This window comes from Gallinula chloropus (genome assembly GCF_964237585.1).
Source record: "Gallinula chloropus genome assembly, chromosome: 3".
Classification (NCBI taxonomy): Eukaryota; Metazoa; Chordata; class Aves; order Gruiformes; family Rallidae; genus Gallinula; species Gallinula chloropus.
In genome coordinates this window covers 87,759,691-87,778,551 of record NC_140087.1, presented here as the reverse complement: position 1 = coordinate 87,778,551, position 18,861 = coordinate 87,759,691, and the positions used below count along the sequence as shown (strand labels likewise).

General features: G+C 43.5%; 1 protein-coding gene across 1 annotated transcript; it reads left to right on the top strand.

Annotated features, from left to right (window-relative positions):
* Positions 1-6,240: 6,240 nt before the first annotated feature.
* LOC311189903 (nuclear receptor subfamily 0 group B member 2-like) lies at positions 6,241-11,001 on the top strand (the record flags this gene model as incomplete). Its single annotated transcript, XM_084261696.1, has 2 exons — positions 6,241-6,811; positions 10,811-11,001. The coding sequence occupies 2 exons, from the start codon at positions 6,241-6,243 to the stop codon at positions 10,999-11,001; spliced, it is 762 nt and encodes a 253-aa protein (XP_084117822.1).
* Between the last annotated feature and the right edge of the window lie 7,860 nt (positions 11,002-18,861).

Here is an 18,861-nt window from a genome sequence, read left to right as displayed (position 1 = left end):
TGAGCTCTAAGAATATCCAGATTTTGAGACAGAACTGCTTTCCTCCTTTTCTCCCCTCCAATCTGAATAGATAGATATTTCATTGAAGAGTTTACAAGTTATCGATAGAGAAGTTATACTATGGCAAACAGAGACAGAAGTTTGGGACCCTTAATTTTGTCACAGGGAGGACTGAGTGGATTAGCCCTATACCTCTGGTAGAAGTTAACCTCCTCTTGTATATTTAAAAATAAAATGTGCATTTGGGATTTAGTTTTTTGGACCCCAGATTACTTGTTTAGCTCATTTTATTGTAAGTAAAATGTGTAGATGAGTCTGAAGATATACATCACCTATCTAATCTGCCATCTAACCTTCACTCCCTAATCTCTGGTATTTATAGAGTGATAATCACTAGATTAGGCATTTATCTTCAATGATATAAGACAGACCTGATTTTAATAATGTAGTGTGCTCCATACGTTAGAATGTTTATCATGTCAACCACTCTTCTCGGACAGGGAGGGGGCCGAAGGGAGGAGGTACCTTTCCAGCACCACTCTGGAGATGGCTTTGCTAGCCAGGAGCATTTTCTGACTTTGCTTTTGCAAAACTGTGCCAATTTTCTACATTGCTTTCCAGCATTTTCCACTTGCAGAGCAATACTAAGTGGTGCATCTATCCATCCATCTGTATTTAAAATGACAGATGGTGCCTGTCCCGGTGCTGATAAGGGTGACTGTACAAATACCATCTCCTTGGTTGGGGAGCAATCTCATACGAGGTCATTTCTGGTTGGTTTTATTATCCCCACGCCCCACCCTGCCAAGGTGTGCCCTTATATAAACATGCCAATTTACCCTTATAAAACTTCAGCAGTTCTTCTAGTGTGAAGAAAGCGAAGGATTGGTGTTGGGCAGCGACTCACGTCTCCAGATTCAAGCCCCTTTCCACACACTGTCTAAACCAAACGCTTACCTTTACCCAAGGGAGAAAGGGCCCAGGCACAGCCTGTCTGCTACGGCATGCGTGGCTCTGCCACCACCCCAAAAGGACGACTGCTTGGGCTTTTAGATGAAGAGGGCTCTGACCCCATGTCACCGAGATGAGGCTGTTCAAAATATCACAGAAAGAGTTTATTTGTCCAGCTGCGTTGTTTTGTTTGTTTGGGTTGGTTCTTTATTTGCTTTAAACAACCATAAAATGCCTTTTGGGTTTATTTATATGTTTGCATACATAGAAATCCATTGCTGGGTTGGAACGTAACCTAAAGACACCGTTTCAGAGTTTGTTTCAAAGCTGATCAGGCTTTAACTTGGGGATGATAACTTCCCACTATCTGCCTAGCCAAAGTAGGGCATGTGAATGGTAGCTCTGTCTTCCTCTGGTTGAGAAACAAATACCTTTATTGCTCAAGAAACATGGTTTGTACTACATGATAAGGAGGAGATGGAACCTATCTGGAAAGATAATGGTTTTATTACTGGTTCCTTTTGTCATTAAGGCTGTTAGTGAAGTCAGGTGTCCTGAAAAGTACCAGTGACACTAGATTCACCCATCTCCTCCCAGAAAACAAAATGTTTAAAACTCCTAGTAAAAATCCTGTTCCAAAGTCATGTAGATGTTTATAGGCCAATTAAATGTTTGTGCAGGAGACCAGAGAGCTAAGAGATCACTGAACCAAGGAATATGTGCATGTAACAGAGTGGTGTGATGGGGTGACCTTAAAAGGGCTGCTGTCAGCTTCCTAGGAAGGTGTTTCCTTCCTTGCAGCGCATATGAATAATTGTGGAAGATTCTACCCCACAAATGTATCTTCCTCCAGTCTCACTTTTTTGGGAAGTAGGAGAGCTTACATCACTGCTACTACTAACTTGATTACTGTATACATTATGCACCGGTATGTAAGGCCAAACATATCTGTATGTGGGCACACAGAAACTCTACTGCAAGGACAAAGCCATATTTCTGCCCCATAGTTAAATTTCTGACTGTCTTTTAAACAACTCGCAGCACCGACCGAGTGAACTATTCTGAAGAGCAGCTCATTCAAAGATTCAAAATAGGAACCTCTGCTGATGACACAAAATTAATCAGAGGAAGACTATGGCTGTCAGAAGAAGTGCAGAAGAATTTCTTTATGAAAAACATCAATGAGGTGCCAAATGATAATTTGATGTAAATATATATATATGGCAAAGGATGCACATAAGACAAACCAATCCTGACTCCACTCCTAAGATGAGAGACTCTGAACTGATGAATACCACTCAGGAGTAAAACGTGGGATCTGTGACTGTTCCAGGGCAACAACAGCACAGTGTTCAGGAGTGACTTCTGGGAAAGACAAACCAGAGAACTTAATTCTGTCGCTGTGTAAATCCATACCCTTCTAAGTCCTAGGTACTGTGTCCTGTTCTGATACTTTCCCTGCTTCCCCTCAAAAAACATCTTAGAAAAGCTGTAGGGCTACAAAAGGTTCAAAGAAGGGTAACAAGATGATCAAAGGCATTGTGCCACTCCATAGAAAGAATGGTTTTGGAAGCTTGGTCTCTTTAGTTTGGACAAAGGATGGCTGTGGGAAGCTTACTGAGATTCATAAAACAAAGACCATCCTTTTTTCTCCCCAGTACAAGAGCAAGAAGGCACCAAAACCAGTGAATATCATGTTTGATCATGTTTTGTCTCACATTCAGCATCCAGAGAGCTCCCTGACACAGGCTGATGTGCCTGCTCATGTGGGTTCAAGACCAGATTGCATGAGATCATAGGGCAGAAATTAATTGAAAGTTATTAAATGCATAAAATCACTCTGGTTCAGGAACTCCCTAAGCTGCAATGATGGAAGGCAAGAAAAGTACTCACGAGAAGAGCAGTACGTATCTTACACTCTTCCTGAAGGACTCACTGTTGGCTACGGCCAAGGCACTGATCAGATGGTCACTTAAGCTCTTCAGACTTCCAAGTAACCAGGGCTGTGGGCTAAGAGCCAAAACTGCTACATGCCTTACACTTGGGAACCCGGAATGGGATTTAAGAACGTGCATAAGTTACCGGATATTTAACAGTAACACCCATCCTTCAGCTCCTGCTGACCCTGCTTGTTGCACACTGGTCAGAAAGGGTAGAGGCCTGGGACCATCTATGCCTAGCAGGCAGTTTCTGCAAACTTGAGACACCCAGGGACTGCACCATGTGTAGATCATGCAAACAACAACGCTGAGGAGCTGTATTACCTACATATTACTTGTCATAGTAATATACTGGTGTGCAACACGTTGCTCATGGGAGAGGCGGAGACGCCTGCCTTGCCTGAAGCAAGACAGTTCCCAGCTATGGTGTGAGCATCCACGAGCTGCCTGCACCAGGTTTGTGTGTGGATTTAGGGTACACTTCTTTGTTGTCTGGATGGTGACACTTTGGCCCAAGAAGCAACTCAGATGGTTGTAGAGGGAATGTGGTGGCAGTGAGTATTTGTGGGGGGTGTGATCTTTGTTGACTGACTAGTATATAAAAGGCAAACCAGAAAAAGAATTACACTGATGTGACTGTGTCTTACTGTTCTCATGCCAGAAACAGCTAAAATAGGTGAAAGGCCATGGGGATCTCTCATATCACCAAACTGGGTTTTTATGTAGTGTTCTTTCTTAACATCTGAAAGTAGGGAATGTTGCTACTGTAGTAAGAAGACTGTAGGTGCTTGATACCCAGGTGCATGTGGCTTCAACCATTCTGTAGGTAAGATTTAGGAAGAAAAAAACTTTTGCCTAATTTATAAGCAGAGAGCTAAATTTACCTGCCAGTCCTCTACATTTGAGAAAAACAGGTCAACCAGAGAGCTCTCTGGCGACAATTTTGAATCACCAGGATGAGTATCACCTGCAATTCAATATTGACTCATAATTCTAAGTAATGATTCTCTCAGAAGAAAACCTGATGATGTGTCCTTAGCAGTAACCTTTACTCTGTATTTTTGGTAAACAGTCATAAAGCTATTAGAATATAAGGAATTCCTGTTAGGAAAAAAATATATAAAAATATAATTTGTTTCTGTCTCTTAGATCTAGACAAAATTAAAGGAAATCAATTATCATTGATAAAGCAAGATCAGGTTGAATAGGGTTTTGAGTAAGCTGGTCTAGTGGAGAGTGTCCATGCCCATGGCAGGGGGTTGGAACTAGATAAACTTCGAGGTCCCTTCCAACCCAAAGCATTCTGTGATTCTGTGGTAAACCAATCCAATACCATATGTTACTGATGTCAGGACTGATGCAGATCTCAGAGGGAAAAAAAATAGTAGGAAAGGAACCAATTTAATCCGGAATAGAACTTGAATAAGTACGGTTAATAGGAACTGTGAAATGGTAACATGAGGGTGAAATGACAGTGATGTGTGAAATGGTGCTGATTTCAACTGAGGATTTTTTTCCTTTAGAGGAGTTTGGTTTATCAAACATCACTCTCCCATCTGGGTTACTGAACCACCACCAATTGCTCACCAGCAGTTAGGAGACAGAACTTTTCACAAGCAAACTATGTGTAAAAAGTATTTTAGCAAGCTCAGTCTTGCTTTCTAGTAGACCCATTAGCCAATCTCTGTATTCATGCAGAACCCAGATGGCATTACCTCTGGGACTCGAGTTCATTCCACTGAACCTCAGTCCAGACAGAATGTTTCAGTGAGAATAAGAATGGGACTTTCTGAGGACTTCTCTGTTGCTGTGCCCAACCTAAAAAGCTCTTTGATACCCCAGCAATGGGCAACCGTAGAGAGCTACTGAATGGATGGGGAGGTGGACAAGCAAATCCCACCACGTGTTCAGTGCTCTGGGCCTCCTTGACCACTGCAGTAGTAGTCGCACCTCAGCAGCACTACACTTCTAGATTGCTCATTGTCAGAGCAGTCATCTCTTCCTCCACTTTTTACCTCCTCAGAAGGGGAAAATGTTGCAAAGTAAATATCATGGAGAGGTAAACAAATGGACATTTCATAATGACCCACCACGGGAAAAACAAACAGTTGCAGCAAAGGACAAATTTCCTTTGCTGCATCCAATGGGATAGCGTTTGCACACCTAAGGCTTGGAGATGTAACAGAAATAGCTCTTGGAACTTTTGTTTTTTAATGCTCTTTTTTTTCTGTTATGGCATGTTAAGAGCCCAGATGGTGGGAATGCATAAACATTATGCTCGGTGAAAAAATGTAGTACCTCTTTCCCTAATAGCAGAAAGCAAGAGAGTGTGAAGTAACAAGAACTGGAAGTAACAATTTCTTAGTAAGGCTGAGTTCCTTGCATTCCTGATACCTAATGTTTCCTGCTCAATGTTCCCTGACATTGACTAAAGTGTCCTGAAAATTCCATCATTGAGCTTCTCCTCTGCTACAGAAGTTCACACACACAACAGTACAAATTGCCATTTGCCTCTCTTTCTTCATCAATTTTATTTCCACAGCTTGTATGAAGAATGTGTAATTACACAGAGAGCCTGGCAGAAGTCTGCATGTGCTGTGTTTGAAATGACCATACGTGAAATGCAGGACAGAACACTGTATTGAGATATAGGAGCTGACTTCCTCTGAAGTTTCTCTCAGATCTACGAGGAATGTGAAATAATTGTTACACACGGGATTTCCATCCCTGGGACTTTCACCTGTGAGCTCCCTGACACAGGTGCCACATCCTATTAACTACAGTGTTAAGAGCGAATGTGGTTAAGTGCTCTGTGAACAGCAGGCAGCCACAGTATCTTCAGGTGGCTCCTTTTGACAAGAAATAAAAACATCTACTCAAGGGGCTGCTGTCACAGCATCATTCCAAAGTATAAATGCATTTCCACACACTTCACAGCACGAGCAAGTGGGCAAGGTCAACGTATCAATAAAAATACAGATAACGTGTTCCTTCTTTCACTTACAGTGTCATAATTCTCCCTGGGCTTCCCCTCAGGGGCAGGTGGTAGGAGAAGTGATAGAGCAACTCCGGGGCACAGCAGCGAGCTCGCCAGCTCCCGTGGGGCTATGGCAGCCCTGTGCCGTGCCGGCAGCTGGCAGCCCCGCCTCATTGGAAACAGGCTGGTGCAAATAAAGTTCAAGGTAACTTCACAGATCGGGGTCATGTTACTTTTCAACCGCCGGTGTGTATAAGAAGTGCACAAGGCCCGGCTGCGTGGCAGCAATGCGCTGCCCGGCCCGCGATGCACAGCACTGGGCACCCCGTGGCTGGCCACAGCAGGGACGTCCCACGGGACACGTTCGGCTCTATGGATAGCGAGATCCCAGTGGAGAAACTGAGGGAATGTCAGTGTGAGACGCACCGTGCTAAGAGCATCCTGTACCAGATCCTTAACAGGGAGCATACAAGTGCGACGGAGCAGCAGCAGCGGTATCACAGTCCCCACCGTGCCGCGGGCAGCCGAGGCTGCTCTTGTGTGGGCAGAAGAGTTGTCCTGAAAACACCTGCAGCCACGTGCAGAAGAGCTTCTGAAGTGCTCTTGAAGACTTTAACTTTTATTAGAAGCCTGCCTTCTTTTTATCACGTGCCTTTGGAGGATCAAGTTGTCCTCATACAGCAGAACTGGGCCCCTCTTTTTATCCTAGGCCTAGCACAAGAAGGGGTGGATTTTGATCTGAGAGAGATTTCAGCCCCTAGTTTATTGAAAAAGATCCTCCTCAATCAGCCTTTGAATGCTACCAATGATCTGGGCAGCCCAGCACGGGGAGCGTCTTTAGAAGAAGTTCAGAAGTTGAAGACTTTATTGTGGAAATTCTGGGACCTGGATGTAGGTGCAAAAGAATATGCCTATCTTAAAGGAATTATTCTTTTTAATTCTGGTAAGTCCTCCTGGAAATTACAAAGATGCTTATGTGCCTACAAGGACATTTGGCATTTTCATTTACATATAGACAAATGTCTAGTTTTACTCTTTTCTATGAATATAGTTAAAGGTTCTATAAAACTGTATTCCACAATTTAATGATTTTCTGCCTGAATTACTTTATTTAGGTTGTGTGCAGTAGGACACCTGCTGTAAACCAAAACTGCTTCCATTAGACAAATTTTAAGTCAGAAAAACTGTCACTTCAAATGATTTCCAGCTCAAAGGTAACAGAGCAGCCTCACCCATAGTATAGCAAAGAGGTGATGGCATGTGAGTACGTGATAGGAGTATTAGATGTATTTTCACAAAGACCTCCTCTGTAGCAAGAACACTGAAGACGACAAAACAATCTGCATCATCTGATTTCCATCAAGGAGGCAAAAGGGTACTGCATTGAGGTTACACGGCTTTTTTCTTTTAATTTATTTATCTCTTAGTATCTGTACATTCAAAGCCTGGGACAGCAGTCACAGAGCAAACTCGGACTAGTGATTGCATCCTGTTGCTTCTGGTACCCAGTTTAGCCTCTTTAGGAAGGGAGGTTGCCTATGTCAGCACCACAGAGTGCGTGAGTCATTAAAAGCTGAGCTCTAAGTCCGCTAAAGTAAATGGAAAGACTTATTGACTCCAGGCTGCTTTGGCTCAGATCCCCAACTCCTTCCCCAGCAATCATGGCTGTTGGCTGCTCTGTCAGCAGAGTGCTGTACTTGGGACTGCACCAGAAGGATATTTGAATGCTTCAGTTATTCCATGGTATTTCTTGTGGTGAATGGTTTATAGGTTGCTCAAAGGCTGTAGTGACTTTATATTTGTTTCCAATAGGATTCAAGTTCTGATCCTTGAGATGTAATGTCATCCAGATGTTTGGTATTGTCTGGAGTGTTTATGCCGCAGCACCAAACCAGTGGACTGGGTTTCAGTGGAAATCCGTTTCTCCATTCCTCACAGTAAAATCAGGCTGAAAGAAACGACAGTTATATCCAGGGTGATGATAAGAGAAGAAATCCCTCATCTGTAGTGGCTTACACAGTTTAACCATTGGGTATTTTTATTACCTCTGTGGATAAATATAATTTTCACTTAATGAAGGAGAAAGCGGTGTTATGTGCTGGATTTGTGCTAATTCCAGCCACTTTCCTGGGGCACTCTATGAGAGTCCCAGCAGACCTTGATGCTGTCTGCAGACACTGTCCGTAGCTTCAGGGAGACTCTTTGGTTCTTAGGTGGGATGACCTACTCTCTGGAGCAGCATTTCTCTGTGAGCTGCAGAAGGCAGCTGGGAGTACCTCAGTTAAATCTGTGTTGACTCCAGATTAAAAGGGTCACAGTCTAACTCTGGGTCAAAACAGGTCCTCTGGGATTTTACACAGCCCCCACCGCCCTTTCTCTACCTGTTTTGCTGCAAATAAATCTGTACAACCGTCAATTCACAATTATTATTTTTAATAGCTTTTGCACTCTTTCCGCCAACCTCAGCAAATGTTTTCTACATGCATGCAGCACATTTTCAGCTGTCCTCCTAGTTCTGGCTTGATGTTTGGCCAAATCCTAATATTTTACAGACCTCAGTTCCAAGCAGATTTCAGGCAGCCACCAGCAGCGACAACGCTAAACCCTCTCCTGGATCATGGAATACCTTGTGTGGGCTCCTACCCTGTATCTTTTATTCCTGTTAGGGCCACCAAAACTGACCAAGGCAAAGGGGGAGGACCATGCACGGAGCAGTGCAGAGCTGGGTTACGAGTTGGGAGTTCCACAAGGTGCCCAGAAGTGCAGTCACAGCATCACAGCCAGGGAAGTGCTTGGGCAAGAGGCATGACAAAGAAGTACAGCAGAGCTTTGCTTGTGCCCTAAGAGATGTCTTGTGGCATAGAGATTTTGCTTACTATCACCAGAAAAAATCCCTTTGGGGACAAGGTGGCAGGCAGCATGGGGTATAGGTCCTCCCACTAAAGCTCAGTTTATGCAGTATGTCTTTGTGGGAGGCTCTGTCTGGGTTACTGATGGGCCACATCTGGGCCATCAAGAACCTGTGAAGGAGAAAGCATGTGCCCAGTCCATGAGGGGAAATGGGCAACTCTGCATCAAGTGAATCCAGACTCTCCAGAATGTATTTGCCAACCCTGCTCTTCGCAGGGGTGCTCTGGCTAGGTGGCTTCTGAGAGGTCAGAGTGTGCATGGGTGAAGGGTCCAGCTGCAAGGTATTCTCCAGGACTCAAGCAGTAAGGCAAAGGAAGGAGCAGGTAGGACTATCCCACCAGACATGAACAGAGTGAGGTGAAGCTGCTCGTGCTGCTTTTGATAACTGCCTGAAAAGCAAAGGGAACTGCGCAGTGGAGAGAGGGGAGTTGTGAGAAGTGGTGGAGTTATTGTATCGGCACTGCATTTATATTTATATACATAGGAAAGACTCCACCGAGGTTGTGACAGGACTTCTGTTGAAAGAGATGCTCTTAAGAGGTTTACAGTTCAGCTGGAAGCATATGTTTGACTGAATATTATTACAACAGATCTCAGAAGAAGAAGTTTCTCATTATTTGTAAATTAAAACCAGTGTTTGATTACATATAAAAGAAGACCAAATGGTGAAATTAAGCAAATTTTAAGGGTTATAAGCAATTGAAATAGCATCTTGAATACAGAAAATCCTGACGACTTCCTTTCCATGAAAAATCTAACACTTGGAACCATTCTCACAGTTTACAGCTGGTGGTAATCCTGGGGGAGGAGAAGACTTTTCCAAACCTTGCATTTCTGGCTAGCCTGGTTGCAGGCTTTGCTGAGGCTGCTTCTCCTCTGGCAGTGATGTCTAGGGAGAAGAGAGCTGCTGAAGACTGCAAACGGGCAGCCAGTCACAGCCTGAAAAAAACCCAACCAGGCTGGTTTTGCCTTAGTACAGGGCACTAGGCAAGAAGGCGGAACCTTCTTAAAAAAATGATCCTGCATAAGCTCTTCAGATCCCAACCTAGGGAGATATGGAGTCAGTCACTGTGAAAGATACTAAACAGGCCTCGAGTGTGTGCTGGGAGACAGGTTCAAAAAGGATGTGGGAGGCAGGAGAGGCAGAAGTCAAAACTTGAGGATACATGCTACCCACGTCCAGGCTACAGCAATTCTAGAAGAACAGATGGAATCATCTTCAGGTAGTAAGGACAGGCAGCAACAGGCTGCTGAGAGTTACACGGTAAGGCCATCCCACCAAGGCAAAGGATAAACAAGGTGTGTCCTATGAACTGAGCCCTGGCATGCACACTCTCAATGAGCTGTCATTGAGGCTCAAGGCCATGAAGCCAAGACCTCTTCCTCTTCAGAAATGGCTGAGAAAAGGGAGTAAAAAACCAGGAAACACAATTATCTAGCCTATTTCTGTGGGTCATGATACATCTCACACAGAACCTTTATACTCTAATTTTTAGACTGTAAATGAAGGTATCTAGATAGCATGGTCTACCATAGTGCCCCAGCTTAGAGCAGCAAGCAGAGGCAACAAGAGGAGGGAGATGGAGCTGGTTAGACTGGAAACCCATGTCTTCAGACTGCCAGCCAGATTGCTGCTCCAAACCACTACCTCCATCTTCCTGATGTCAGCCTATCTGTATTAGATCAGAGCTGGAATGTTTCCACCTACTAAGACTATGGTCTCAGCACCATTTTGTGGGTGGACAACACCAAAAAACTTCTTCTTCATCTGTACTGAGTCAAGGTTACCTCCTGTTACCATTTCAAAGCTGGATTGAATGTAACAAGCTAGATTCCAATGTGTGAGCAATGCTCCTCAATGTTCCTTCAAATTATTGAACTACACCTTTCTTCTTCTTCAAAAAGGAACATTTTACAAAGTTTTGAAAGGAATAAAAAGTAGTGTTACACACTAGAAAGCTATGCACCCATCACTGTGAGGGGCACAGAAGCGTTTACTCGAGATTTAGTATTTTACTTTTTGTTTTGACAGGATGTCATGTCCTAAAATGTCTTCCCTACGTCCAAACATTGCAGCAGGAAGCTCAACAAGCCTTGATGGAGTTTATCTCAATGATGTTCAATAGAAACCTAGACAGGTTTGCTTGGATTCTTCAGCTAATCGCATCTCTTCAAGACATTGATGCAGAAGCTATTCAAGAGCTCTTCTTCAGTCCTATCTAGGGAGGCCACCCTAAATGTATTACATCCAGAAACTCTCTATATAATCAAGCCAGACTGTTTTTGAAAATAGATGACATCTGTGCTTTCAAATACCTGTTTTTGAAGAGATAAGAGCATTTTATGAGCTAAACACATTTCACACAAATCACTGATACATCTTTGTATGCCATATGTATTTTTTGTATGATGAAGTAATTTTCTAACATTTTAGAACTAAAAGCAGAGAAATCTAAGCATTTGGTGACTCAATGTGATTTCAAAAATCTTAAGCCTAATGCATTCAACGACTGTTTAGGGGGACCGACATACTTCCCAGTTGTGCTAGGTTCAACTGCCTTACTTCTAGTGAGCAATTTTACAGCTGTTTAAAGCTGTGGAGAGAGACAGAGTGAGAGAAAGAAGGAGGGACCCACACCAGAGAAGGTTTAGGGGAGTGGGAGGAGGGCTTGTGATTCCGTGGAGGACCAGACTGGAGCAGTCTGGGCCTGAGAGACAGAGAGACAGTCTATGATTTAGGACTGCACCCCATAGAAGTGACCCACGCTGAGGCAGCTGGGGAAGAGCTGAAGCCCCGTGGGAAAGGGCTCACGTTAGAGAAGTTCACGGAGGACTGTCTCCTGTGGGTGGGATCCCACGGTGCAACAGGGGAAAGGTGTGAAGGATGCTCCCCCCCTTCCCTCAGCTGAGTAGGAAAACAGCTTGTGAGGAACTGACCGAAACCCCCATTGCCCCATTCCCTGCCCCTCCCTGTGCCACAATGGGGGGGAAGAAGGGCGTGAAATCATGACTCAAGTGAAGTCTGATAAGAAGGGAGGGGTGGGGGGAGGTGCTTTAAGATCTGGTCACACTTCTCATTACCTGATTCTGGTGTCACTGTGTGTGTGTGTAGTGTAATAAATTAGAGAGTTTTCTCTCCTTTATTCTGTGCTGAGTCTGTTTTGCCCGTGACACTAATTGCAGAATGATCTCTCCCTGTCCTTATCTCGACTCCTAAGCCTCTCAGTGTATATTCTCTCCCCTGTCCAGCTGAAAAGGGGAGTGATAGAGTGGCTTTGGTGGGCATCTGGCCTCCAGCCAGGGTCAAACCAGCACACTTGGACAGCAGAAATGCTGAAATATGGTTTCCTACAGATGTGCACAATCTGTTACTCCATCTCTCACTGCAACAGTTCCATGTCTCCACCTTCAAGTGCGCTACGGCATGCCCCACAACATCTCACTGTCTCCGATCTATCTGGCTGGAGAAGAGGGAGCACGTGTTGGGATCAGTGCCAAGCTCTGTGTGTGCTGACTGGTCATCTGTCAGGATAAAAAACCCACAACACTGAGCTTGTACATTAGCTACAGTAAGGGAAGCTATTTGTATCTCCTGTCCCATTCCTCTCTCAATGGTTTCCATCAAACTTTAGAGAATGAATTTCTGAGTTGTTTTCAGTAGAGTCCAATCTAGTTTTCTTTGGTAAGAGAACTCCAAGTCACCAAACAGGCGTAGACAGGCAGGTAGGCAGAGAGGAAAAAACAGTATGGTAGCTTAATCCACACTTCCTTAGAAAATCAAGCTAAAACCATAAGAAAAACCTCATATATATGTACACATACGCATATCAACACATATTTACAGAGATGGATGTTGAAAGGACTTTAAAGGAAATAAATAATAAGAAGCGTTTGCCACCTACCAGTTTCTACTATATACCACACATTTTCCCTCACTTTTGTAACTGAGGAATAAATTGTATAAATAAAGGGAAGAAAGACAAGACAAACCAACTAAGTCCCCAGGTTCTATTGATCATGGAAACAGCAACTGCTACAGTAAACACAACTCACCTTCCTAAGTTACAAGCTAACCAAACCTTTCAGAAATTAAGCTTTTGGGACTGACGTTTTCCATGGAAACCTTTCAGGCTACCAGTTTTCTGTATTTTTTTTTTTGATAGAATGGTTCAGTAGTATTGTGTTGTAGGAAAGGATAGAAGGTTAGCACTCCCCTTGGTAAGGATGGAAGAGGCCCTTGTGGTCTGCACAACACGCATACGGTTAAGACACTGCCACCTACTTTGTGGGATCTAACCATGTTTTTATCCATCCTAAGGAACCTGCTTTGGCAGGGGGGGTTGGTCCCGATGATCTCTGGAGGTCCCTTCCAACCCCTACGATTCTGTGATATCTGTGATATCTGTATTGCTGCAGAACAAGTGCTGCATGGTAACAGGATATGCCATGGTTAGTTGTTTGTGTTAGTGAATGGGAACATCAGTTCCAGAGGTTGGCTTTTTGTCTGTTCTTTTTATACCCAAACAGTATACATCCAGAAAACTGTACATTTGGTATTGACAATATCATATGGTAGTAGATATACAAGTCTCTTTCTCTCAAACATCTCCCAAATCCTAACAGCTTCTGCCTTTTGGCTACTACTAATGCTTCGTTTGCTCAGGTGACAGCGCAGCGCAGGTCAGGGCTGTGGGAGCGGGACCATGCTGGACTTGCACATTCAGAATCTTATGCAATGAGAATGGGAAGAAGATCCCTGCTCTGATCTCAGTGCTCCCACTGCTCGTGTGAAGAGAGCAGGGAGGGGAAGAAGCACCCTCAGCTCAGTGGGAAAGGTGAGGAATTCTGGATGGAGGTGGAAAGTACAGAAAACGTGTAAAAGAGTCATGGGTGGTTAGAGACAGGAGGAAAAAGCAAAATAAAAAAAAACAGGAGAGGGATCAGAAGCATTTTATCAATAGAGTCAATTTCTGTGTAGTGTTCAGCTTACCTTTACAAGGTAAAAAGTCCTACTCAGTGACTCACCAACAACCTGAACCCAGGAAAGGGTTCAGAATTCAGTAGCTACTGAGAGCACAACAGACAGTCTCTGTTCGCAGCCTTTTACTTATCAATATCTACTTCAAGGTCTCTGACTTTATCTCCATAGTATACATTGGCTTCAGTTCAACTTTCTTTGAATTGGACAGCACGATGCCAACAAGTTGCCATGGGCTGGCTCACCCAGAAGACAGTGCTGTATTTGCTGACTACCCTTTTAGCCTGACAGGTGTCTGTGTTGCCAGCTGTCTGAACAGAACACGTAGTGCTCCACAGTGAAGATCACGGTCAACATCTTCTAGATGGCATTGCCTTCTACCATGAAGGCAAATACCAGGCTTCAAAGGAAACTCCCACAAGATCTGATGCTCATGGACCTCTCTTCATTTTGCTGTGAATACAAGATTCAGTCCTTCAATAGGTCTTTAACAAAACACATCTTCTTTAGTAGTTATAAAATGAAAAACTCAACAACTCTGAGCTAAAGCTGTAGATAACCAAACATTCCCCACCTCACTGACCCAATCACAGAGAGAGCATGGATGTTAATTATGGTTTGCTTGTTACTCTGTTCAAAGGAGCTGAGCCCAATGTTGTCTTGCTGAGGACAGAGTAAGAATCTGTATCTAAAGTAATTAAGCTGCATATGAGGGTAGAGGCTATGAAGGTACAAGAGGTAGATGGGAACCAGAGAGGCGAGGAATCATGAGCAGAGATTGGAAACAAAAGCAAGAGCTCTCCCTGGAAGGAGTAAAGGCACAACATAAGACAACATTTATAAGTCAAGGGAAGTAAGACATTAGAATGGAGAAGCAGAGGCAGAAATGAACAGAAAGCAAGAGAAACATAAAGGAAAATTCCCCACCTTCAAAAAATCCCATCCTAAAAACCAACCAACAAACCAACAAAAATTAAAAAGAGAAAAAAACAAGGAGAGAAAGGTTTGTCATCCCTTCCTTTAGCTTCTGGAATTGAAGCCAGAAGCAGAAGCCTGCTTCTCCAGCTGTGAAATCCACCAGCAAACGCTGTGTATCCATCCCCCTCTAGTGCCCAGGAGATGACACTATTGCCACCACCCAGAGTGTGAGTTTAGCTGATGGAAACCTGCCAAACTACCTAGCTAGCACTGTTTATGTACCAGGCAGAGTTTTCATGCAGAGACACCTCTCCTTTCCCAGATAATGAATTTTTTAAAATACTGTATGATGATAACTTTACATTTCTAGAAGAAACCTACATTTGCAAAATCAAGAGTGAACAAGTAAATTCAATTTGCTTGTGAAACCCAACCTCCTTCTGAATATTATTTTAAGCTCTTCTAATAATCTGATTACAAACTCCCGTGTTTTCCCCTCAGGACTCCCTGCCTTATGTGGGGCAAAGATTGGCCTGTGCTGTGGGAATCTCTTATGACTGTGCTGTGGTGGAGGCTGCTGCCTGCTAAGGCTCAGCTGCTTTGGTTGCAGCACTAACATTGCAGAACCTGGATTAAAACAGGTCCATGGTGACAGAAACAATGCTCCTACAGTTAAATCAGATGAATGACACCTTACAGACTGCGGGGCAGCCACACAAACACAAGTGGCATTATTCCAGGTAATCCAGAGCAGTATGTGTTCCAGAATATAGCTGCTACTAACACTGTTAACTGGAATAAAACATTTTCATTTTTCATAGTGGCAAACACTGGGGCATGGGAAACTGTGGTTTGCATAAGTCAATAGGCTCTCACAGCTGCAATCCAGGTCACAACAAACTGCATCTCACACTTCCAAAATGATGTATAGTGCTGTAAGCACTGAAAATTCAGTCTGCGCACACCCAAAGCATAGGGAAGCTTTCAGTGGCTCTACTCCTGCCACTTTCATCACTCCTTTGTAAAAACAAAGTCCTAATAACATTTCCTCTTTTCTTGACAGTTCTTTGAGGATATCAGTGTTTGTAAAAACCTAACAAATGCTGTACCTGAGCACATTAGAAAGTCCCACTGAAAAGTAGTAATTCTGCATTCCCTACTATATGCAATAGCACACAGTAAAATAATGTGGAGGCTACACATTACAGGGAAAGGATGGAAAGAGAAGATACTGAAGAGTCAAGGTTAATAAGCAGTGAGTAAGGCAGCGGTCCTGTAGCAAAAATAACAGGCCATTTGTTATGGTGGGATTCACCTTGCAGCGAGTCATTTGCACTCTCTCTAGATCAGAGACAAGCATGCTTCAGGGGAGGTGTGCCTCCCTTCTCTCAGACACATCTTAGCTTTGGATGCATCACACTATGAATTGCTGGACCTCTGCCCTGCGATCCAGCTACAGAGCCTACCTGACCATTTGAAATTCACTGTCTACCTTTCAGATGATTGAAGTGGGATTAATCCCACCTCAACAACATCTACAAGCATGGTCTAGATCTGGTTTGCACATACAGTATTAGCTTTGATGTCTTATAAAGTTAGCATGCTTGGCTTTGCAGTCCTATCTCCTTTAAACAGTAGGTTTTAGACTTATGCTTCCAGCTAAGCATGTATTTCTAATAAACAACAGATATCTGATCTAGGCCTGGAAACAAAGACAGTTCAGTGACTTCATTCACTTGCCCAGAAAAGACTAAGACATACTTTTCTTTGAGAAAACATTAATCTCTTTTAAGATACTAATATAATATTAATATATTAATATAATATAAATCTGGCATTAACCAGATTTCAAAGTCACATTGGAAGTCACGCTGACTTATCTGTGTCCTAATCTATATCAATACTTCTATGTTGTTTTTTTTTTTTCTCTGTGGATTGCCTTTATTACCTTTTTAGTAGAAACAAAGGTATTTCATTCAAAACCTAAAAGTTTTAGGAAATAAAATGTTGGAATTTTATTGATTGGTGAGCCAAATCAATATATCTGCAGGGTACAGATATGTGAGAACTGTGGTGCTGTACTTGATACTAATACAGTCACACAAAGGCTTTCAGTGAGATCCAGGCTGCCTAATTTAGTCTAAATTCTGGGTTTTAGTGAAGCTGTATTTCCCCATTAAACATCACTTAATTTCCATCACAGGTCCCCTGATCAGAGCAGACCAACTCAGGGAAAAAACCAACCCCAAACAACTGGAGACAAGTTTCTATAATAAAGGTACAGGCTAAAGAAGCTCCAGTTTTTTTAACGACAAAAAGGGATCTCACTGAAGCCAGTGGTACTAATTGCACAGAAATCCTCAGTCTTTCCCAGTGGGGCCAGAAGAGGGGAGAGTGAGTCAGTAGTTGTTTTGCTTGGGCTTGTTATCAACTGTTGTCCTAGGTGAGGTTTTGATTTTGAAAGTACAAGTTGTCGTTCTTCCTGTGTGCTTGAGCTCTTGCTCGCTTGCTCTCTCTCTGCCTGGGGGGGCAGCAGAAATGTTGCAAGATGAAGCACTCCACATCTCACCTAAGATAAGAACTTCTTCATCAAAGGAAGACATAGCCACAGCTATCTGCTCGCAGGTAATCGCAGGAGCCAAGAATGCAAAGCTTCAAGTAGCGTGGGAATGGTCCCATTTCAGTCACAGCGGAAAAAGTGTGACACACACACACACACACACACACACACACACACACGTAGGCATGGATGTTTATCTGGAGAGCAAAATGGAAATTTAGTGTGGTTGAGACACCAGTCAGGACAGCAGGAGAGGATTTTGCAAAATAAAGGCCTTGTTTATGAGGGTGACCACATAGTGAAGAGTTTAATAATCTTTCCCCACTGGGATCTTGTTAGCAATTAAAAATAATCTGCCACAGGCCAATAATATATAAACATTTGCTTCGAAACATATAAATATCAGTGCATTGGAAGATAGACTGATCAGCAGATAGCTGCTGTCACTGCAGCATGAGTGGGGGGCTGTGCACTTGAGGAGGAGCAATGCAACTTCTGGGAGCATGACGCGAAGTATGATGACAGACAAGGAAGCGATGCTCTAACAATGAGGACCAGTAGCATCACCTCCGCTGTGCAGTGTTGTCTAAGAACTCAGCACTGAGAGGGCAATCAAAGATGTAAAAGTACATTGTCATTACTGGTGAACATGCCATACACAATGTTGGTGAATCAGACTTCCAGTCTGCCACTGGACACCACAGTGTCATACAGAAATGACCAGAGAGATGCTGCATGTGGCTCCCAAGGGTTCAGCTGTGGTACCCCTGCATGTCACTACTGTTATTTCTTTTGGGATCTCAGCCCCACTACATCAGCTCATACTGTTCCTGTACTCCTCATCAAAGCAGTTTTTCTGCTCCTCTGAGGCCCCAACATGTGAGCCCTGCACAGCCCTCTGAGGGTGTATGGATAGGTGTGGACTCCCTCACCCACACTCCAGGTTAGGCAAAGGCAAGCCAGTTCAGATCTGAAAGTCATGTATTTGCACAGATTTAACAACTTGGGCACAGCCCTGGGCCACTCCAGCTACACAGATTCCAGAGGTGGGTGGCATACAGTTGGCTTGCAAAGTGAATGAGGCAAATGTGTGTCTGTCTGCACCTGTCCTGGTCAATATATGTGAGTCAACAGCATCATTATTAGGAAAATAAGATTAGGGCAGGGACTAGGAAGGCCCTCCTACAAAATCCAATCTGGTCTCTCTCATCGTGGATATCAATCTTCTATGTGATTACATCCCCAAATTTATCAAGCTCCAGCTGAAGATAATCTAGGATGTGCTTGCACACTCTGTTCCTAATGAAGCAGCACCCAGAGCCTCTGATCTGATGGTTAGGAACTTTCTAACTCCAATTCTATTAACTACTAATAAATGCATGTTCTTTCTTGTATCAATATTGTAATTCAATTCCAATAGCTTTTCTCACTCCAAGGTGTTCATCCATTTATAGACAATGGTTGTGTGTCCCCTATCCATCCACCTCTGTCAGCCCCCCCTGTCAGCCCCCAGCTCTGTCTGCCACCCCTATTCTGACGGATTTCCACTTCTTGTCCATACCTCATTCACTTGTCTGACTGATGGCCTAACATTATGTTCACTTGATCTGCTTGAATCAGAGGGTGA